This window comes from Mytilus trossulus, chromosome 2, assembly GCF_036588685.1.
Source record: "Mytilus trossulus isolate FHL-02 chromosome 2, PNRI_Mtr1.1.1.hap1, whole genome shotgun sequence".
Lineage (NCBI taxonomy): Eukaryota > Metazoa > Mollusca > Bivalvia > Mytilida > Mytilidae > Mytilus > Mytilus trossulus.
The window spans coordinates 38,040,085-38,065,113 of record NC_086374.1 but is presented as its reverse complement, the minus strand read 5'-3'; the positions used below and the strand labels follow the sequence as shown (position 1 = coordinate 38,065,113).

Sequence of the window (25,029 nt, the reverse complement as noted above, 5' to 3'; positions counted from 1 at the left end):
GTCTACTTTCGGTGTTCTCTTTATTTTTCTTCCGCAAAGGGAAAGTAACGAATGGTCTGAATAGCCTGATTTGTGTATAGGCCACGATGGAACAACAGAAGAAATTCAAAAGTGGTAAAAGTAGAAGGGAAACAGCGGTAAATAATTATGCTCCGTTTTAAACAACAACTTCCCTTCTCTACACTGTACACTTAACTTGTGTTCTGTTCCTGTACGGCTGTAGCCTTTATGTATAATTTGATACACATCATCGTCAGAAATTTATTTCTGAAAAAAATCTTCATGTCGATTCGACAGTTCGGCCCATGGTTGAAAGTCGATTCGGCCTCAATTTAAAAAAAATATTTAAAAAAGAGAAAAAAGGTCGATAATATTTTTTTAAATATTTATAAATTTTTATCTTGATTATATGAGGGGGGGGGGGGGGTGCTTGCACGAACAAAAACATGAAGTAAGACATAATTTCACGTTGAACGTGAAATAATTTCTGTAATGAACGTTGCACGAAAAATGAATACTATTATGTCAACCTTTTTGTGACTGAATCACTGCCTTCTTGTATATATCAACTCTTTGTTTTACTTGATATTCCCGATTTAGTATACACATTTATAATACAGATTTTAAAAAAAATTGAGATGATCCCTGCAAAGTGTTTGAATTTTATTTGAAAAATACTGAGCACGCAAAATAACACTTTTAAAATCACGATGCACGTAAAATTAAATTAGCAGAACATGTTGAACGAGGCACCCGTCTTGCACGACTGAACGTAAAAAAAGAAGTAAAAACATGTGGAACGTGAAATAAAAAACGGCGATCCCGTTGGACGAAAATTCTACTAATTATATTGATATTTCTGAGTAAGAGAAGCTCTATTCATAGTAGACTGTATTATTTAGTAGTTACAGAATTATTTTGATAAAACTTAAAAAGTATTAAGTCAATTAAAGATTTTTATACCAAAATGTGTAATTTATTTAAAGTAAAATATTTATATCTATTTTAACATTTAAGTAATCATTTGAAATTAAATGCTTAAAATGAAATAACTTCTTCTTTCTAAGAACCATACATGAAACTCTAATTTTTTTTTAAGTAATTACCTTAAACACGTTTGTCATCCACTGTTTACTTTTCAGTGAACCAGGTATAGGCTACTTATCTATTTGAAAAGTTGCTGCATTTTTTATGATTGTATCCCATTTTAAGTTTTAAAAAAAGTCAGGTAAAATGTAAGAACATTTTGTTTTTGCATTTATCAAATGATCACTAAATTGAAGGATTAAATTATATGGGGAGGTGTGTTGTAGCCAACCTGATAGAATACAAATGATTTAATATGCAGTATGGGGCATTCATGTAGATCTATAATAATTTTATTCAAAGGTATCATAAATATTCTGTATGCAAAATTATACTATTTCCATAAAATTAAGAATGGAAACAGGGAATGTGTTAACATGGTAAAGAGACAACAACTTGACCAACCACATAAGGCCACCAATGGGTCTTCATCAAAGCGAGAAAGATGGACTTCAGCTGGCCCCGAAATAAAGATGCGTACTTGATCAGTGAAAATGGACGTCACACTTAACTCAGAAACATACAAATGAACCAAAATTTTTATTTTTTTTTAAAAAAAACATACAAGACACTAACAAATGCTAGAGGCTTCTGATTTGAGACAGACATCATGGACATAAAAAATGTTGCTAAGTTAAAAATGTTTTGTGAGGTCTCAAATCTCAGCTATACCTCTAGTCGATGTAGAATGAACAAACACACAGCAATACACACAGTGAATCTCTGTTTAAGAGATGTCTGAATCCAATGCTAGAAAAGTAGAAGCAAAATGACAAGGATACATAGATTAGCAAAGAGCTACTAGCAGTTACTGACATGCCGGGCTAGCTTCAGACCTCAATTGTAAACTAATTAAAAGATTATGTCTTTATCAAATGAAAATCAAGCACAATCCCTCCTGTTAGGTGTTTAGTATCATACCATCGTAAGATAGAGAAGACCACAACCTGTATCATCATGATCATGCCACCAATTCTATTATTCAGGTTCAAGGAACAAATGACAGTTCTATTGTTAGTAAGTGTTCCATGGCAACGGCTGGTTACTTCAATGATCCATTCTTGAAAGAGTTTGTTTCCAAGACAGCAAAGAGGTCTCCATTAATTAACAGGTAAATGTTTATTATGATAGAAAAGAAATGAAAGGATATGGGGTAGCCATCCATGACCACCTGAAAGAATTAATAGAATGAATCATTTGACGCATTTATTACATGTATTACTGAAATATTAGAAAACAATTTTCAGGGCAGATCCAGCCATTTTAAAAAGGCTGGGTTCCAACCATATGTCCCCATTCAAATGCATTGATCGTCCTAGAAAAGGGTGTTCCAACCCCAGACCACCTCCCCTCTTTTGCTCACAGATACAATTAACATGACAAATGAACATGGAGATCTATGCAACCACATGTTTAGATAAAACCTTTTTCAATAGATGTACCGGTACACATTTTTATTCATATTTATGCAGTATGCTTTACAGTCTTTAAGACTAGCATTTTCTAGCCCAATTAGCAAGAATTTAGTTATTCTGTCTTTTTATGTTTCAATAATGCAAAGATCCTACATGTTCTAGCTTATCTTATTTAGGACAATGTTATTGGTATTATTTTTCTGATTGCTAAAGTTATAATAATAAGTTTGTTTACTATGATGATGACAATATGTTGCAAAGGTATTCAAGTGACAGTTGTGAAATTATTCAATCGAAATCTACAAATAAAGGATATTGCAACAGATGACAAGACTTTTATTATTCACTGTTAAGTGTTTATCTTTCAATTTGTCAAAGTCATAAACGAAACCAGTTTTACTTTATGGTTAAATTTTCTACAGCTTAATTTTTTTTAAATTTTATGTTATTAGAGAAAATTGTTATTACCATTTAAGAATGAGCATTTGAAGCATTTGTGGTACCATACATTTATAATTTGTTTCTGAAATATATAATGGATTAATGGTTCAGGTACTAATGTATATCTCATTTTATTTATAATCTTAATCTTTTTCTAATTATATTCTAATTTTGAGAAAATTGTTAGTTAAATGTATTGCTAAAGAAAATCTATGATCATTACCATCAGCTGTAGAATGTTGGTCATGTTATTCACTTTTACCTATTGAAGATGTTTTTACACCATACATTGTTTGTTTGTTAGGTGAAAATCTGATTTTAGCTCCGACACCTGGCCCAGAATTTGCATTAAAAGATATAGAGAAACTAGTTCGCTAAAAAAGTCATCAGAAAAAAAAAGCAGTTATGTAAATTAATATGACGATGTACATCTGTTTACTTCAGTCAACTCCATTTAGGAGTAATTACCCTTGAAGGACAAAATTGATTTATTTTTACATGTTTTATTTAGATCCTGTAGTAGGTATAGACCTTTAAAAAAGCAAAAGTGATCATGAAGACATCTTCCAAAAATCTAAGTTTTGCCGGAAACTATCTAAAATATTCTTATTGCATTGTACAAAATGTATTGACTTTTTGATTAAATTCCTATTACAAATTATTATTTTTTTTAGAAATGTAGATAATAAAGTTACATTAGCATTTAGGAAAAGTAATAAAGGAACATGAAGATAGATGTCATAAGTATAATGTTTATAAATCAGGAGAATCATTTATGGTCATTGGTATTCCAATATGGTTAGATGATAAAGCTGACATTCATGTTGTAATATTTTACCCCTGTATCAATAAAACATGTGTGTTGCAATTTAAAATGGTGATGGTGGGTCATCTAAGTAAGAACTACATTTATAGGATCTTTATGATTCCAAACACAGGGTGTATGCTACACTTTGTTTAAAATTAGGAATAAAGTGACTACAGAATACAGAATACAGAATTGTAGATTAAAACCTCATTTTGTATTTTCCAGGGGATACTTCATCAGAGCAACAGCCATAGACTTTTTACTGAAGAAATTTCTATCATCCGATTCTAAAAAGAAACAGGTATTAAATAGATACGAGAATGAATGATCTCTATACCAGTTAAACCAAATACTTTTATTTTTCTTTCAGTAGGCGAGGTCACTCTTTTAGAGGGTATTATTTATGTGATTATATTTCATATATACCAATATTTTTTTTGTAGAGTGCCTTTTTACCTTTTTTTGAATGTGCATTGTTCTATCATTAAACAATTTACCTTATTTTGAAATTTGAGAAAAATGTACCTGTCTGTTTCCTCTGAATTTTATTTTTTTTTGCAATTTTTGGCTGAACATTATTGTGAATAATGTATAAGCTAGGTTAAATAAGTAAACTGCAAAAATGATAAGCACAACAAGATCTATTAACCCTTCAAATATTAGGGAAATATGTCATCCTGTTAATGAGTAATTGCCCCTGAAATATATATTTTCACTCTTTTTGCGGTCAATTTAAAACTTGGAAAACTATAGGAGGTAGTAATAAAATAATCAGCCTGTAGGAGGTAGTAATAAAATAATCAGCATTTCAAGAAAATATAGTAAATGAATAGACAAGAAATTTGCAACAGCATAGTGTATTGCACAAAAGCAAAAAAATGAATATAATTTCAAATCCTATAACAAAATCTAAGTTCTTTGACTACAATTATTCTATGTCAGAAACCTTTTATGTGTCAAATATTTAATTACAATCCAAATTCAGACATGTTTCAAGTGCTAATATTGTGTCCATTTCCTTTTTGCCCCAACTATTCAGGGTTGGACCTCTGCGTTTGTATCAATCTGTGCTGAGCGAAGCAATTTATATCATTAGGTGCAGTGTTTGTTTCAGATTTGTCTATTGATTTTCATTAGGTGCAGGATTTGATTCAGATTTATCTATTTATTTTCAGATTTTATCAATAGGTGCAGGGTTTGATTCAGCTTACTTCAGATTAAAATCTCAAGGACTTATTGATGATGTTATGTTCTGTGAGGTAAGTTTTAAAGAATAAGGTAAGAAAAGAAGATTTTACAGAACCATAAGTATAATTCATAAAAACTAAAATATCTAAAAGTCCACCATCTTGTCCTCTATTTTGAGAGATGCCTTCACTTTCAAGACAAGTATAAACAACCCCAAATTTGCCAAAATAGTAAGAGTTACCATAAAATTGAGTATGGAAATATGGAATATGTCAAAGAGATAACAACCCTACCAAAGAGCAGATGACATCAGTCGATTTCCCTTTTCCCTTTCTATTGTACATGTATTGCATAGTTAAACAGTTACGAACTGATATTTTTGTGCAGGACATACATATTTATTTATTTTTACAGATAGATTTTTGTGATGTAGTAAAGAGAAAACACACTGTGATCAGTACAAACTCTACCCTGAATAGTTTGATATCAGGATATTTCACACAGTCAGAGAAAGAAGATCCCTTGATTGGTAAGTTTTCTGTACCTGTGAGTTGTCTCCAATCTTTATAAAGAGTTGTGTCCACTTTTACTAAAAGTTTTCTGTTTGAACCATTTTGAGGATCATAAACAATAAAAAACAATAAGGAAAATGTTGTATCAATTAGTGACAAAAAAAATACTACATACATTTTTGACAAAATCCAAAACATAGGTACAACAGTTTAATTTAGGTTCTACATTTAAAAGTTACAAAATGTTCTTGTCTCATGGTTTTCATGCTTTAAGTTTTCTTATCTCTGACAATACCAAATACAAAATATCTCTTATATTTTTATTGTAACCTTATCTTTCTGAATGAGATTTTGTAATTTCTATTTTTATGCCCAATTTATCAGCATTATGTTTTCTGGTCTGTTCGTTCGTCCGTCTGTTCGTTCATCCATCTGTTCCACTTCAGGTTAAAGTTTTTGGTAGAGGTAGTTTTTGATGAAGTTGAAGTCCAATCAACTTGAAACTTAGTACACATGTTCTTTATGGTATGATCTTTCTAATTTTAATGCCAAATTAGAGATTTTACCCTATTTTCACGGTCCACTGAACATAGAAAATGATAGTGCGGATGGGGCATCCGTGTACTGGGGACACATTCTTGTTCAAAATGTCATGCAAATATATGAAACTTTTGTCACATTTTAATCTGCAACTACTAGTCATATACATTCTTAATATATGTATGGCAATCAGCATCACCTGGTTATACCTTCCTCAGTTCAACATTGTAAGTTCCTTAAATATTCTGCTTCCTGCTTGCCAACATCATTGATTGAGGGTACAATTAATTAGCAATGGTCATTAGTACAACTTCTTATTGTTATTTCCAGAAATAAACACAGACGGATATAAGTTGCTAGGTGTGGATTTGACCCAGCATAATACATTGGAAGCCTTATTGAAAATATGTGGTATAAATTTTGATTATCCAACTTTGCTGCTATCAGAATGTGTGTTGACCTACATGACAAAAAGATGGTAAATATTATGTTGTCTGATCATTAAAAATCCTCCTATTTGAAATATTAGATGTAAAACAAAAGTTGTAACAAGTTGTTTGTAATGATTTTCAAGATTTATTTAATTTGAATTTAAAAGTTCTGAACCATTTTGATACCCTTAATATGTTGATGAATATCATTTCAAAATAAGTTTTCCTTTAGTTACAATTAATACTTGTCAATGCTTGTGATTTAAATCCAGTGTTTCTCTTTTGTAATGTACATTGATTCAATTTCTATTTCAGTTCCTCAAATGTGATCCAGTGGGCATCTGAAACATTTACCAACTCTACTTTTGTATTATATGAACAGGTTAGAGACTTGATGTATGAAAAAGACAACATGGTATGATAGCCAATGAGGCAACTCTCCACAAGAGACCAAATGACACAGAAATTAACAACTATAGGTCTATGTACGGCCTTCAACAATGAACAAAGCCCATACCACATAGTCAGCTATAAAAGGCCCTGAAATGACAATGTTAAACATTTCAACTGAGAAAACTAATAGCCTTATTTATGTATTTAAACAACATAGTATTTTGTGTTGATGGTCTTATATCAGTTCTTGTCTGCAATTTGAAATGATCATGAGGCATTTTAAACGTTTTATTTCTACACATGTTTGATGTTTGGTAGAATCAAAGAATTTGATATTTGATAGATGGAGGAAGTTAGGGGTTAGAGGTTATAAACAAATTCAACAATATTTTATACTTTAGAATGTAGTTCTGCATCAATTGCTATATTTGGACAAATGACATTTAAAACTTATCATAAATTTAAAAAAAACTCATAAACATGAAAAAAGTTCCTGATACAAATCTATCACTTTTTCATGTTACTGCAACATAACTTTATAATAATACAAAAATAAATATTATGAATTATGTATGATATGTACTATTGCTCATTTGAGTCATAGTTATATACATTTGGTTAAGGCAATAGAAATGATAAAAAGTGCCCTGAGAATTCATGGTCATTGGCTATTACTAACACCAATACTGGTTTGTTAACATAGTATTTTGTAGCAGTTATATATTTGTTTTTTGTTTTTTTCAGATAAACCCAAATGATTCCTTTGGATTATTTATGCAGAACCATTTCAGAACTATAGGTTCAGCTCTAAAATGTATCAATGCATTCCCCACCATGGATTCTCAGTTACAAAGATTTAAACAGTTGGTAAGTTAAAATTTTATTATAAACAAGTGTTTTATTTGTTGCAAAGACAAATCTGTTGTCTAAGGTTGAAATTTTACAAAAACAAGATGGTTTAAGTGTCAGATATATTAGCTATGTTGCCAATTAATTGTGAGTTGAAAAATTATCTTTGACCATTGAAAGGATGAAATATTAACCTAGAAACAGTATGTACAGTTGTTACATTGGTTTGTTTACAATGGCTATTTATTTTCTTAAAAGAAGGAAACTGCTACCTTTATACTGAGCCTCAAAATAAGTTCCAGTTTCTCAAAATAACATGAACTTCAAGAAATAGTCATTATTTAATGAAAATGTTCATGTTTGTTTCCCGTAATGTCATTTAAATGATTTGTTGATCCATAAATAGTATTTGCAAATAGGTGATCTTTATCATTACTTTGAGAAATAGATTTTCAATATTTTTTCTTAAGAATCATTGCAAAAAAGTTCTTGGAAGTAATTAAAAGTAATCTTTTCAGTGCTATTAATTTGATTTTAGTTGTTGCTCCTAACTATGAGGAATATTTCAACTACACGTTGAGTTCAATTTGGTCTGACATGTTTACCTGACCACAATAAGTTTTCTGACATTAAAAGTAAATTATTTATACAAATGTGTCGCATTCAGTTTAAATTAGTTATAATTATACTTCACAGGGTTGGGAGCAGTCAGAAGCTATGGATATGAATCAATTTTATTATAACTTAGTTTCTGAAGAAGAACGAAATAGAGTGGAATGGTTAGAGCCTTTTGATGAATATGAAGAATGGCACCTGAAATGTGCACATTACATGGTGTTGTGTGCTTATAGCAAAACAAGTGAATCTTTGTTGTCAGGTAAAACACACGCTTTATTTACACATTACATGGTGTTGTGTGCTTACAGCAAAACATGTGAATTTTTGTTGTCAGGTAAAACACACACTTTATTTACACATTACATGGTGTTGTGTGCTTACAGCAAAACATGTGAATCTCTGCTGTCAGGTAAAACACATAATATATTTACACACTACATGGTGTTGTGTGCTTACAGCAAAACATGTGAATCTCTGTTGTCAGATAAATAACACACTAATTTTATTACACACTGCATAGGGTTGTGTGCTTACAGCAAAACATGTGAATCTCTGTTGTCAGATAAATTACACACTAATTTTATTACACACTGCATAGGGTTGTGTGCTTACAGCAAAACATGTGAATCTCTGTTGTCAGATAAATTAAACTCTATAATTTTATTACACACTGCATAGGGTTGTGTGCTTACAGCAAAACATGTGAATCTCTGTTGTCAGATAAATTACACACTAATTTTATTACACACTGCATAGGGTTGTGTGCTTACAATAAAACAGGTCAATCTCTGTTATCAGGTAAAACAAACACTTTATTTACACACTACATATTGTTGTTTGCTTACAGCAAAAATTCTGAATTTTATCTATATTGCCATGTATTGATTTAAACTGATATCTGATTTTTGATTACACACTACATGGTGTTGTATGCTTACAGTTAATCTTACAGAATTACTATCATTGGATATTAGATAATAATGAAACTCTAGAATCTAGATAAGATCACTTTATTACTTTATTAATCCCCAATCAATATAAACTAGTGTTTTGAAAAGTTTTATTATTTTGAAACTGAGAAGCGAACTCCCTTAAGTGTTTAATGAACAATGGCTGGTTTGGTAGAAATAATACACAAAAGGTATAATCAATAGACAACTTAAAAACTGCAAAGAGTTGTAGGAATACAAATACATTATTATCCAAGTATGACTGAAACCATCAATTTACTTTTTTAAGAGATATTTTTCTATTCATTATATAATTACGTTTAATTGTTTAATTCTGAAAGAACCAATCCTATTGTATTGTAGGTTTTACAAAAGATGTCTCTGTCTCTTCTCATGTCATTCCATCATGTGTGACCATAGAACCTGTTTCTAATTTGACAAGTATTTTGAGAATTGGTCATGCCAGTACAGTGGTCAATGATGTCATAGTTACTGTAGCAGGTTTTGGGGAGGAGTATGGTAAACATCAAAGGTTGTCATCAATTGTGGTTACAGATGCAAAAACATTCAAATCAAAGTTATTAAATCTAGATGTAGATCTTGATCAAATTGAAAGTAAGTTAAACTATTCTGTCTTTAAGCTTTATGATGTCATAATACTAAAGTATCAGGGCCTCGTTGGCCAAGTGGTTACTACTGTAATCACTAGCCAGTCAACACTGCGGTAGTGAGTTCGAACCCTATCTTAATTGACTAGGATTGTAAGTTTTCTTATGGAAGGTCGTTGTTTTCTCTGGGCACATCAGCTTCCTCCACAAATAAAAACCGACTGTTACAAAATAGCCCAAAAGTGGCATTTTAACACAAAAATCAATCAATACTGAAGTAGCATATGTAAGTGTAGTTGTAATATGTCTTCTGCAATGGTTTTAAAATGTGGAATCTATTGAAACTTCTAGATTCGGATCAGAAATAATGATACATTAGGAACTTATGAAGGAGATGAGATGTGATATGATAGTCAATGAGAACTATCCACCAGAGCACAAATGATGTTAAAGCAACTGTATGTTTGATATCAAACCATCTTTTGCCCCTAAAGATTAAACTATTTCCTATCTTACCTAATTTTGAAGAAATTTTTTACCTTCCAAAACATCTGCATTGAATTTTTTAATTATTTTTATTAAGGCCTTTAAAAATTGATTTTTAAGATGTTTGTAAAGAGTTAACTAATGTCTAAAATGTTTACTTTGACCCTTTCACAAAATATAAATATTCAAAAAATTTGAACCAACCACTTCATCAGAAAAATTTCATTGGTTTTACAGCAGTTTAACAAACAGTAATTTTGGTCAATGAGAAGCTTAATATTTCCTTAACAAGACAATGTGATTAAAACGCTTATCTGATATTTACAGAGTTATCTCCCTGTAATGTTAGGTTCCACCACAAGGACATTGGTCAAAATTGCTCAGCTATATATTAAAAATACTAAGCACTTATTGACTGAAAATAATTCAGACACATATCATAGAAGTAATAGTTGGTTACTATCCATAGAGGAATAGTCAACCAACTGTTCTGGACACATTACCACATTGATCTCTACATGGCATGCATGTGCTTACCTAAAAATTGTAAATTTCCTTACACCTTTATCATTCTGCTTACAAAAAAACAATACTACAGATCTGTAGCACTAAAAAGACAAATGAAAGATAAGTTGTGATAATATTAAGCTTCAATGAATTTATCAAATACATCCAACTTGTTGACATTGTAACACTTATTCTTGACAATAATAATAAAAGAACAATCAAAAGTCACTCACATGAAGATCTATACAAAAACCAGATACAATGTAGAGTTTGATGTCTCCCTATTGACCACAAATCAATCTTCTTATTACCCTTCCCTCTGTACAATACATGAAAAAAGATATTTTTTTCAAGAAAACATAATAATCCATTATTCCTATTAGAATGACAAAATGTGTGTAGAATAAATAATCTTTTCTTGCAGTAGTAAGACTTCGACATACATTGTGTTCACTGAAGGATGGCTCAACAATTCTTATTGGTGGAAGAATGTCACCTACCTATTCTTGTAAACAAGTTGTTCAGCTTCTGATTAATTGTCATGAGTCAACAGGAAAATTAACTGAAGGATCTGAGACATCTTTTCAAACAAAAGATAACGGCACAAATGGGACAGAAAATAGTTTAAGTAAAGGTTCACATACATCTACAGAGTTGGCACATGGAGATATATTAAATGGTGCATCAAGAGAAACCGAAATAGAGGACTCAAATTATGAATTTTTAAATAGAAAAGACAAGAAAGTAAATCAGAATAAAGATGAATCTAATAATCTGAACTGTGCACAAAAGGAAACATTAATTCTGAGTTCAGATTCCAGACATTCTGATAAAAATTGTGTTAAGATTGAAAAAACAAACTTAACTACTTCACATCTCAATGCAAAATCTAATGAAACACACTCAAAAAAAGATACTATAGATAGACATAATGTATCAGATACAAACATAAAGGAAAAAACTAAATGTTTATCTGATAGTTTAGACTTAGACAGTAATAAAATAAACTCAAACTGTGATAAAAAAGACATTGTTATTTTGGAAAACATGAGCTGTGATAATAAGGAGATGAAGGATATTGAATCTATGTCATTAACTTGTTCTGTGATAAAACAAACAGGATACATTCCAGTTCCTAGATGGCGCCACTCTGCAGTTGTCTGCCAGAAAGCTGGTATGTTTTTCAGTATTTTAATTAATGGATGACAGAGATGTTAGTGTGAACTTTTTGTTGATTTTGTTTTCAAAGTGTCAACAAATGAATTATAAAAAAAAAAGAGTTTTTATGTTTTAAAAAATATTGGGGGCTATTTTAAAGTCCAATTTTATTCTAAGGCATGATGTCCTTTTATTGCAATTTTATAAAACATTAAATCAATTATTTTTAAGGAGGGAATGTATATAACAAAATATATATAGGGCAATTTAGACTGAGTATGTTTTATTTAGAAATACAACTTACATTAATGATTATTAATTAAACTTTAACCACATCAATTTTTATCTTTCAATATTGTGGATTCAATTATGTTTGTAACTATCAATTTTCGTCTATTGAGGAAAACCATCATTTCAGTGAATATTTGATTTTGTGGTTTTGCCAAAGACTGCATGCATTCCCATAAAAAATTTACATTAAATGTCCTCCTGTAACTAAAGAATCCACAAAAATTGTTATCTAACAAATATAAACAATGAATAATCTACAGTATGTTAAATATTTTTCATTTCTAAACAGGTAAAGAAATGATATTTGTATACGGAGGAAGGAATGAGACACATCTGGCCTTGAACTGTGGATATATGTTTGATCCAGATAATGGACAGTTGAATCAGGTAAGAAATAGTCACATTTAGTTAAAAAATCAACAATTAGAACTAAATGGAGAAGGACAATGAAGCAGACTAAAATTATTAGAACGTTATCTATATAATCAAACAGTATCCATAATAAAAAATAATAGCTTCCAAATGTGCTGTCTTTAGTTTAGGCCGTGTCTGTTTTTTTCTTTGTTTTGTGTCAACTGATTCTGAGAAAACCTACCAGACAGCAAGGAAAAAAAACACACACAAAGAAAATAACACAAGAGTCTGCTTAAGTTCTGGACTGATTAACAGTGACTTTAGATCAATACTGTCATATCTAAGTGAAAGAGCAAACATGACAAACAGGAAATTTAGCAATGTACAAACTTGATATGACTATATTCTGAGAAATCATAAATGGCCTTGGTATTTCAAACATTTCCCATTTATACTGAAGCCTTTGAGAAGAGACATGTTTTGATCTGAGATGTGTCATGTTGTATTAAAACCTATGTATAATCAATAATTCCCTGTATCAAATCAATAATGTTTTAAGCATGAATTATCTCCCATTTGCAGAGTTATCTTCCTATAATTTAAATACTTTATGTAAACTTTTTGGCAATATATTAATATTTTGTTCTGCATACTTTTTTTTCAGAAAATAAACTAATGAAATTATGTTTTATATCTTAATATCTTGTGGAATTAAAAATGTACATACTAATTTATCCTATCCTATCAGACAGTAGATATCATTTAAAGAAATTTATTAGAAATATTTGCAAAAACTACTATTTTTCATTTAAAAAAGTATAAAAATTTATTTCAATTATAAAATAAGATAACTTTGCAAATGGGAGGTAACTCTTTCTTCAAGCAAGTAAGGAACGCCTACTGTAAGACCTGTACCAAGGAAGAACCATTACAGTGAAATTGGTTGATCTTTTCAATATCAAATTTAGTGAATCTTAATATTAAATAAAAGCTCTGATACATTCAAATGTTTTATTAATTGAAAACAATTCTTAAAACAAAATTTAAAACAAATAAATCAAAACTTAACATGAGAACTAAAGTATAAAGGTGTTTTTGAAGACATAAGCACATCAAAGGCACTCTTTTGTTGATTTGAATTAGTTTTTTCACAAAATTTGTCAGTCAGTTCAAAGCTTACATATGCACCAAACATTTTAACAGCATCTATAGCCTTGATAGATGTATTCATTTCAATTTTTTCCCCGTTAGAGCTAGATGAAACATAACATTTTATCAGAGTTTTATCCCCTATGGTGATAGGTTCATTGAATCTTGTATTTAACGTGTCTCTTATGCTGGCTACGTAAAGGCTCTCTAGGATCTGAGAAAAAGTTTCTGTGCCGGCGAGCGGAAAGGCATATGGAGCCAGAACGATCCTTTTATCTTTGAAAAGTGAAACACAAACGATCTCGCTCGCCGGCACATTTATACTGGCCATTTCTGCTGTCACATGTATCGAAGTCAAGATCGCTTAAACGCTTTAAATAAGGAGCGTACTTGTTATTTAAAGCGCAAAATAGATTTGAGTATAAGAATACACAAAAACACGGCTGGAAAAACCCGGAAAATACGGATTTTCTACTGACGAACAAAAAAAAGTTTGTGTTTGTTTTTGACACAAATTGGCCGAAAACCTACCCGCACGCGGACGCAAAACAAATAAAAAAACAACTATGGCCTTAATATGAATAAAAGACTCTAATTTAAACAAAACGTATCTTTAATATAAGTCTAGCAAGTTACATTTTCAGAAATAATGATTCAGAAGTTATGCCCCCTGACATAGGTTGGCATAATATGAATTATTAAACTTTACTAAGGTATTGATTACATGCAATTATCAAATATAGTTTGTAGTGAAGCTATCAACTTAAAATCAATGGTCTGAAAGTAGGGGAGACATTTCAGTGTGTGAACTATTATACTCAAGATGAATGAAAAAAATCTTTCAATTTAACAAATTATAATCTATAACCAAAGTCCATGTACAAATATATTAAATGCCAACATTACATCTTATTTAGCTAGTTTATATTTTAAGGTTTGTAACTCTGTATCAGGACCAGGATACAGACAATCACATACAGCCTCTATCTGGAACAATCATGTTATCATTGCTGGGGGTCTTGACCTTCAGCTACGACCTGTAAACAGTATATGTATGTTGGATGTAGAAAACCTGGTGTGGAGCAGGTTTGATGTTACTGGAGAGCTGTTACCAAGGTATGTTATACTACACATGCTACATAAAAGCTATCTCATATTTGTTTAAATTATACATTTGTTTCCTGTGCCTGAGGGAGATATGAAGATTTGTTTACCAAAGAAAAATTATTTCACTAGGGCATCAACCCAGGGAAATATGACTTTTCGAGGGTGAACAAATCTTCATATCTTCCTAAGCCAAGGAATATTAATGTTTTATTACACTGCCTGTACTTTTTTTTTAGAAGATATTGGTACATTATTGTTTTCTTATCCTGTCAAAATTTTAATGGGATGTATTATGGTATACAAATGTCCATCTGTCTGTCCTATACATGTCACACAGTAACTTGAGAACAACTTATCCAAATTTCATGAAGTTTTTTATAATTGTTTTATATGCTCGTCAAACAATCTGTATAATTTTTGGTGAAAAGAAGATTAAAACTTTTTGAGTTACTGGACCTTGCAACTTAAACATGTGAGTGTTTTTATTAGCCTGTCAAAAATGATGTGAGCTCTTCATAAAGAATCAACAATCAACATTTATTTTTCCATATTTATTCTCATGTTATTTTCTTTAATTATTTGAATTCTGTACAAATCATACTGGATTACAAATGGATGATATATTTATTTAACAGATATTCTCACACAGCTCAAGTCATAGATAATCTGTTAGTCTTGATTGGTGGAGTCAACTTGTGTCATCAGTCACCAGGTGTTGCTGTCATCAACCTTTTGACAGGTGCATGTGCAGAATATGCACTTTCTGTATGTATAAATTTATTTTATAAATTGTGTAATACATTATAGTTCCTTGCTTTCTGGCAAATTAAGCTTACAGTGTGTGTCATATATATAAAACACCAACAATCAATTAATCTTGAAATAACTTTGTGCAGATTAAAAGTTTTTGTAAACATTACATTAATTTCTAGACCGGGTATACATTACATAAATTTCTTGACCTATGGGTTGTCAAGCAATGAAAATACGGAGAGTGAAACAGAATACTTAGCCCATAAAACATGTAAAAATTAATCTTGATGTTTTGATTAACAATATTTGAAACTCAGCTATTTAAAAAGGAATTTTATTGCACAATAACTATCATATTTGAAAAATTAGGCTGCTTAGGTTTTTTTAGATACCTTAGAATTCATTCAGTGAATTGCATAAATTTTATGTTTTCAAATTTTTCAAATGTTTCCTGTTTTTTGTTGTACATACCAAAGGCTAACCTATAACAGACTCTTTGAAATGCTGACGAATTAGTATCTAACATGGTTTTACTGTTAAAGCAAACTTTATTTCTGCCTCAGTGGTCTATTGGCTGCATGCTAGACTTGAGTGTGGGATTTCCTTGGTTTTATTCACTACCAATTCAAACCAAACACTTTCAAATTTTTTTTGTGCAACTCCTTTAAACACAGGGCATTAAGGAATAAGAATAAATACAACTTTTCTTGGGGTCTAAATATTGCATACTAGTATAGTGATTTGCAGATTGTTACCTTGTGAACCAGCATGTCAAAAGGCAATCTAGTACAAAGCAAGGTTCATATTCATATTGCATTAATGTGTTCTCATCCTGAATGTCGCTGGACATCAACCAACATCCATCATCTATATATTCCAGTAATCATTCTTCAGTGTTATATGAAGAGTTTTAAAAGTACTAGCTATCTACACCAATATGTAGTATTAAAGACAGACAATGAAGTTATTGTTCGTAGAGCTAGCAAGACATATTTCTATGTTAACAAATTTTGTTTTTCTTCTCAAGGTACCAGATCCTGACTTTTTGATATTGTTACACCAGCACCAGATCTGTTACCTTGGCGACGGGAGATTTGTTGTGATTGGAGGAGGCGGTAACTGTTTCTCTTTTGGAACTCTTCTGAATAGATCTCCATTTATTCTGGATATCAACAAATGCGTTCAGAATTTCAACCAAACTGTATGCAACAAGAATGGATTAACACCTTGAAGAATAAGCATAAATCCTTGATATCTCAGAAATTAAAAATAATATTTGATTTCATGATAATGTTTTTGGGTTCATGTGGGACTTAAAAACTATTTATTGTATTACTATTTCTGTTATCAACTGTGATATGTGTAAATGGTACATTGATGTCAAAGTTTTTTCCAGGGACTTATTTGGTACTTATATGAGGGAAAGCATGATTGGCTTGAATATATTTTTACTTGTGGGGGAAATACTACAAATATATTTTTATATCCATTTTAGCCACCCATTTGGTAAAATTTCTATTTTACATTTATAGTCCCAAACAATAATTATAATACTAGCAACCACCTTTCAGTTTTATGTTAAAACCCCTTTAATTAATTTTCTTCTAGAATTGCTACAACAGTTTCCATTTATTCACATGCTGTTATTTAATAATCTAAGGAAAAGATTATCATTACAGGTACTGTGGATTCATTATTATTTGTTGAATACCAATTTTCACAGATTATATGGATGCAAGAAATCAGAAAATATGTTCCAAAAAATAACAAAAGTCAATAGAAAATCTTATACCTAAAAATGGAAGTTTTCTAAATCCACAAACATTGGTACCCATGTAAATAAATGAATCCACAGTAACTAGATTTGTATGAAGCATGTATAAATCAATTGAACCAATATTTGAACCTGTTGACCTGAAAGTTCCATTACATTATGGTTTATCACACTTTTATTTGGCAAAGTCTACTTAAAAAGGAAGGATTTTATCCTTTATAATATAACAAAAGTTAAATAGAGAATATGTCTCGTTGGTGTTGACCAAGTACTGATTATTTTATTTTTTTATTAAATTCCTTTCTTTTTTATCCTGTGTTTGAATCTGCTCATTAGAGCTATATACATAATCTAACATATTATAGGCAGAAAAAGCTCAACTTACCTTCTTTTAGATACTATTTAGAACCTTTGAATAGTTTTAGACTTACTGAAGAAGGCTTATTTGTCATAAATACATGCCTAATTTGGTTTTAATCTTGTGCTGACTGAACCAATACACAAAACCTTTACTGTGTGATATTTAAGTATATCAAAGTTGTGAATATTCTTTTATTATATTGAATCTTTTATAATTCCTTTAATTCAGAAAAATAACCTTGTCATTTTATAGTTTTTATTTCAACCATTTTTTTTAAATTTTGTTAGGAGTTGTGTAATCTTTTAAACCTGCAGCAGACATGAGGTTATTCTTTATAATGATTGTGGAAAAAAAACAATGGATTGGTCTTTCTGAAATGGAGAAGTTAAAAAGTGCCATTTTTTTTATCCTCTCTTAATACTTTCATTGGTTAAACTGATATTTTCTAGACAATTTCTTTCTAAAAATAGATTGTTTTCTGTTTGGTGAAATACCCTAAGATATTATTTCCAATACTAATGTTCTCTTGGGCTCACATAGATTGAATGAAAACATGTCATGAGGACAAACTGGCCAGCTCATAATGTTTGAGTTCAGTGAACTGGGAAATGTGGTTAAAATCCTACTATGTCCTTATGTTAAGAAAGTTCATATAACAATAAATGTATGTATTATGTTTCAAGTAGATGTGACCACAAATTCATGTTGAGCTACCGTTACCATTGTTTACCAAATGACTATTGCTTCATTGAAAGCTATCTTAACTTAAACGTGATTATGGACTGACATGATGAACAGAGAAACAGACACAAACAGATTCAAATACTATTACAGGCAGAGCATTAAAAAGTGCTCATGTGCATTTGATAGCCACTGATGTGAAACAAGTGATGTATGTAAACCAGAAATTGTACTCTTAATATATAACTCTACACTTACATAAGATCATGATGAGGGTAATCATTAAGGATTTATTAGTCAATAGTTTATAGGATTGCAGTTACAATATGTCTTAAAGATTTCTTTGACTGACAACAGTAATTCTGATAACAACTTGATTGACCATATATATATAGCATGTGGATGTGGGTACCAATTTTATTTATATATGTATACCTCATTTTACTTTAAAATACACCAAATTTTAAGTGATGCAATAAAAAATTTACAATAGCATAAACAGCTGTCATTCATTCTATAATTAAAAGAACAAGCATTGAGATTTTTACAATAAATGAAATGCACACCTATGCCTCCACACATCTTTAGCTAACCTGTCCCTATGTGCCAAATTAGCTTTTGCAATCAATTGGTGTCAGTCATTGTTTGGAATTTTTCAAATGTCTTCTCCATTGAAAACACAGGACCAATTTTAAACAAACTTTACCTGAATGATCCTAAAAGTATTTTAGTTACATTTCTGTCAATTTTGTTCCTCCTAATCAACCAGTATGACAACCAGAGGTAAACAAAGAACATAGTGGTGAAAGCATTAATTGTCTTGTATCTTGAAAACCGTAATAGACGGTGAAAATCATACTGGTTAAAACGCTTAGTAAGTTCAGAAGACACCTAGTTTTATTTTACGCCAAAACAAAATCCCTTGTTGAATAAATGATTGTTTGATGCAATGTGTCATTATGGTAAGATAGTACATGATGAAAGTACTATAAAATTGTCAAATTAAAATTTCAGGATAATGCTGTCAACTACACATGATGGTAATGATTTTATGAAACTTTGATAAATAGTTTCTATCAATTGAGGAAAGCTTCCTATTTGATTTTTAACCGGATTTTTGTGACAAAAATGTCAGTTATTGATTTGGGGATGTATGGTGGCTGGGCGGCCGGGCGGGCGGCAACCAAATGTTGTCCTTGCATTTACTCATGAACCATTCAACCAAAGCTATGTTTGTACAGACAACAAATTGACGGTCAAGTTTAATAATGACGATTTTGACTTTTACCGTTCAGGAGTTATGGTTCTTGAAAGATTTAAAAATGGCATTTCCAGTCATGTCCGTGGATTTAAGTATTAACTGTTCAACCAAAGCTTCCCAAATTTTTAAAATATGTTGTTACTCATGACAAAATGGAGGTCAAGATCAATAATGACGATTTTGACTTTGACCGTTCAAGAGTTATGGTTCTTGAAAGATTGAAAAATTGCTTTTCCAGTCGTGTCCGTGCATTTACTCATGAACCATTCAACCTAAGCTTTTTAAATTTTAATATGTTGATACTGATGACAAAATGGAGGTCAAATTTGATATTGACGATTTTCACTTTCACCGTTCATCAGTTATGGTTCTTGTGATATTGGCAGGATACAAATAAATTTTTCCTTTTGTTTTCATGTCTTTATTCTTAAATTATTTGTTACTAAGAAATATTTCATATGTTCATTAATTAATGTGCATATTTTGTATTTGTTTTGGAGAAGACGTTACTAAGTTGTAAAACTTGTGTCTGATCCTTTTGTCATTTTGAACAATAAAATATGTTTAAACTACAAGTAAATGTTAATAAATCCGGTTTGCTGTCGTTGTGACAGCCTCTTGTATGCTTTGGAGTTGTGTGATTTTATTTATAAAAAGGGTTGATTTTTACTGTTCGTACAATGCATTGAGCAGTAACATGAAATTTTGGTTTATATCTATTAAGATCGTTTTTCATGAATTTCTTATATGACATTGATTAGTTTTTAAACCACGGTCGTATCATGCTCTCTTGGCACAGCTGTTTATTTTAAATATGGTCCCAAAGGAGTTGTATACACAAGGCGTTTTTGTCATAGATACTCTTAAAAGTAGTCAGTTGAACATTTAAATTCGTGGTTCTCCTGTCCCCACGAAACCCTTAAAAATTGGTATCCAACGAATATTAATAAATCCACAGTATTTGAAATTGGTCATATGGTGTGTTTATGGAATTATACAGGAGGCAGTCGTCGGTAAACAGATGTACTTGTGATTTTACACAGTCATTAATATGCCATTGCAATAAAGGGGAAAGAGGAAAGATCCTCCGACCATAACTCGCTTGTCACGTTGCATTATAGTATTAATTTAATCTATGCATTTGTATTATCTTCAATTCCCTAGTTCTTAATTTTGTGTAAAACTTTTCGATGAGGCACAGTTTCGAATGTCTTACTAAAATCCAGTATGGTTCAATCAATTTCCTTGATGTCATCGGAAGATTTCATGATGTCATGCATAGTAAGTAATAAGAAGCCGACTTTTGCAGGAATGGCCACTACGGAAGCTATGTTGGAATTACATAAGTATAATGTGTGCCTCAGGTGTTTCAGGATAGGCTTGCAAACTATATGTTAAAGGAGTTTACTGCCTACACAAGTGAGTGATACAGGTCAGTAATATGCTGCTTTGTATATAATCCCTTTTTAAGTATTGGACTGATTTTCGCATTCCTTTGGTCAGATTGTAGTGTTTTTGAGTCTAGACTAAGCTGAAATATGTAATTCACTACTGGTACTAATTCAGTTGAGCATAGCTGTTATACTTTGTTTGCGATGCCGTCTGGTCCGCAAGCTTTATTGATGTTGAATTTCATCAATATTTTTCTACCAGAACTTCGGTTTTAATGTTGTTCATACTTGGATATTTTGATTCATGTGTCTGTGGTAGTTGGTCTTCAAAGTGATGAGGACTGATTTGAATTGGTCGTTAAGTAAGGCTGCCAAACATTTGCTGTCCTGATGTAAAAAAAAAAAATTATTCTAGCTACACCTGTGTTGTCAGTACAGTTAAACTTTATTCATCGCCAAAATGGTTTTCCATTACCTTCCTCAAAAGCTGCGTCTATTACTGTGTTGACATACTGCCAGTCAGTTTGTCGTACAGCTTTCTGTGAAGTTTTTATGACTCATTAATGGACATTACGTTTTTTGGTCTGTGCGTCCGGCACTCTATTCGTTCGTTCGTCCGTTCGTTCCGCTTCAGGTTAACGTTTTGGTTAAAGTTTTTTGTCGAGGGAGTTTTTGATGAAGATGAAGTCCAATCAACTCGAAACTTAGTACACATGTATCCTATGATATGACCTTTTTAATTTAAATGCCAAATTATAGATTTTCCCCCATTTTCATGGTCCACTGAACATAAAAAATGATAGTGCGGATGAAGCATCCGTGTACTGGGACACATTCTTGTTTTTATGTTCTTTAAATTGCATCAGTCCTCGGGCTTTTCTGTCTTTCTGAAACAGTTTGTGTTTTCTGCTTACTTTCTTTTTCACGTTGTTTGATAATCAATGTAGATTTTGATTTTGCCATTTGATTAGGGACTTTCTGTTTTGAATTTTCTTCGGAGTTTCTTGTGATTTTCTCTTATTTTTTATAAGTGTTGTTACAATACCATTTTTAAGGTTTGTCAACTTATTTTCAACAGAGGTGTCATTATTGGTGATTTCAAAGCCTAATTTTATAATGTCAGCTGTGATCACCTCCCATTTTACTTTTTTGTAAAGTTTAAACGTATAATTCTCTTGTTTTTTGTTGATTAAATTGTGATTTTAAGTCTGTATCAAGAATAATGATGTTTGTGATCTCATATTCCAGGTAGTGTGCTTCATGACTTTACAAGGCTTGCATGGTTTGTAAGAAATAAGTCATTGATGTTGTTTTACCAACTTGTTTTTTTTTGTAGTTGTTCAATTCCAAATTCTTCAATGAGTTCCAGAAGCTATTGGTGATGTTTTACTTGTGCTTTTTCCGGATTTGACTGTTGTTTTCCCCCATTATATATGAGGAAGGTTAAAATCTCCTGCAAGTGTTAAAAATTCATCTTTGCTGCTTTCACTCTTATAGTACTGATGTTATGAGGTTATATATATGCGTATATGCTTGCATTTGGTGGACGGTAGAAGCAACCAATAGGGACTGATTTTGTCTTTGTTTGGATTTCTGTCCATTGTAGTTCACTATAAATTTTTACTGTTGTCATCGGAGGCATTAGTATCATGGACTGCATTGCATTCGACTGCCCCGTTTTTGTTTCTGTCCTTGCGAAACTCATTTTTGTTGTACCCTTTGGGAAAGATTTCTGTCGTTCGGTTTTCATTTGATTACCATGAATCACATCCTATGATATAACATCAGGTTTGATGTATTCGACACGTTCGTTTAGTCTGATCGTTTCTTTCTTATACGCTTTGACAGTTTATCATTTAGATTTTAAGGGGAAGTTGAAGGCATTCCTTTGAAATTTCAAGATCGCCATCAGGATTTGGTTGACTGTTCCAAAAATGCATCCAACTTCAACACTTGGAGCTCTTGATTAGATAGCTTCCTTTTAATTGGCAACCCTATTCAAGGAAATCATGATGGGAAATTCACTTCTGAAATATCGTATCAACTAAGAGATGAAAAGTTCACAACTGGGTAACTGAAATCATTTCTATCTAGTTAAGTTTTGTTCTCAACCGACCAAGTATGTTGCATTGATGCATTTTGAATGACAGACATGATATTCCTCTCACAATAACGCATGAGCTTCCGCTCGTTTCGACCCTTACCGGTATGGTGCATATTCCTAAATAAAAGACATAGTTTGAAAAAGAATTGTGTGCTTCTATGTCTTGCAGAAACTGGAATCACCGTTTCAATCATTAACTGACATTTTTTATATGTTATATCTGAGTCTGATTGAAGTACCAGGTACTTGGAAACACAAACATGCAGAATTTTGCGAACAGTGGTATACTAATATTTATTTGTTCTTAAATTAAGAAATAGTCATACCAAAAACTTCTTTATTTTTAGATAAACACTTGCATATTGTTCCTTTATTCTAAATTGCCATTTATGTATTAATGTGGAAAATATAATTTTGATCAAATCTAGTCAGTTGATAGGAATAGTGAAAGTGTTTTGTCAGTATCAAACAATTACACTCAAAGTTGCAAATTTTGATTGGATTCAACTTCATTCAATAAACTCATCATAGATACCAGGATTAAATTTTGTATTTACGCCAGACGCGCGTTTTGTCTACAAATGACTCATTAATGATGCTCGAATCCAAAAAAAAGTAGAAAAGCCTTACTAGGTTGATGCCTCTGCTGGTGGACTGTTAGTTCCGAGGGTATGACCAGCCCAGTAGCCAGTACCTCGCTACTGGCATGAATCTACGAGGGTTTTATTGTGTTATTAAAATTTTCTGTTACAACATGTTAGAAATTATTATAAATTAAGGAATGTATCTCCCTCATGCAAAGCTCTGATTCCTTTCACGGATTTTGCTCTTCTTTTTGGAAATCTTTGGGTATAGCTCATCAACCTTTATATAAGCTTTGGATTTCAAATATTTTGGCCACGAGCATCACTGAAAAGACATGTTTTGTCGAAATGCGCATCTGGTGCAGGAAATTTGGTACCGTTAATGTTATTAGTATTTAAAAAAAAGAAGTTTTGTTAACAGTTAATTTATAAATATGACCATATCAATGATAATTCGGACAAATTCAGTCTTAATTGATCACCATTAATATATCATGCTAGTTGGGGTAAAGCATTTTATTTGTGTTTTCAATTAATCACATATCTAACTCAAAACACAAAATCTTTACCTCTATAGAGTAACTGTTATTTATTTTGATCAACACTACATAAGATGATACTGTTAATTTCTTGTGAAAGCTGACTGATTCCTAAGATATGGGATTTTTTAAGGAAATACTAAAATAAAATATGTATAAAAATGCGACCATATAAAATCAGTGTTATAATCAGATGAGATAATATTATGTCCTATTTAAAGGGGCCCGAGGTTCTAAATCAACTTTTGTTTTTAATATAGAATTTTGCTATTTTTTTCTATGATTAAACACTATCTTATACCTAATAAAATATGAAATAAAAACATGCGGTCATCGTTCATGTAAGCTCACAATCTGCCTCCGAAAGAAGCATACATTACTGTAAATGTCCTTTTTTCTGTTGAACTAATAGAGAAATATTGGTAATATCGAAATAAGAAAAGAACTTAATTACAGAAACCGCTTAAGTTTTACAATTATTAAGTTTATGTATAGCTTGTTTGAAAACAATAATAAAAAATATTGGTCACCTATGAGTTAAAAAAGATGTTTCAATTTAAACGTCAAAAAATGACATTTTTGCACCAAAGGGAGATAATTTCGAGCTTTTTTAATGTTACTATAAAAACAATTTTAAAGTCATTTGTGGCCAACCCAAATCGATTTGTCTTGGTGATTTTTGTAACAAGT

The 25,029-nt window shown here is 31.2% G+C and overlaps 1 protein-coding gene across 1 annotated transcript; it reads left to right on the top strand.

The window, feature by feature from the left end:
- The first annotated feature begins 18 nt into the window (after positions 1-18).
- Positions 19-20,315, top strand: LOC134707152 (tRNA wybutosine-synthesizing protein 4-like). Its single transcript, XM_063566691.1, has 15 exons — positions 19-137; positions 2,073-2,197; positions 3,976-4,051; positions 4,926-5,009; positions 5,353-5,467; positions 6,321-6,468; positions 6,737-6,803; positions 7,559-7,681; positions 8,360-8,540; positions 9,595-9,846; positions 11,257-12,006; positions 12,571-12,668; positions 14,719-14,900; positions 15,527-15,656; positions 16,672-20,315. Exons 1-15 carry the CDS (start codon positions 87-89, stop codon positions 16,873-16,875), a joined length of 2,586 nt encoding a protein of 861 aa, XP_063422761.1. The 5' UTR covers positions 19-86; the 3' UTR covers positions 16,876-20,315.
- The last annotated feature ends 4,714 nt before the right edge of the window (positions 20,316-25,029 follow it).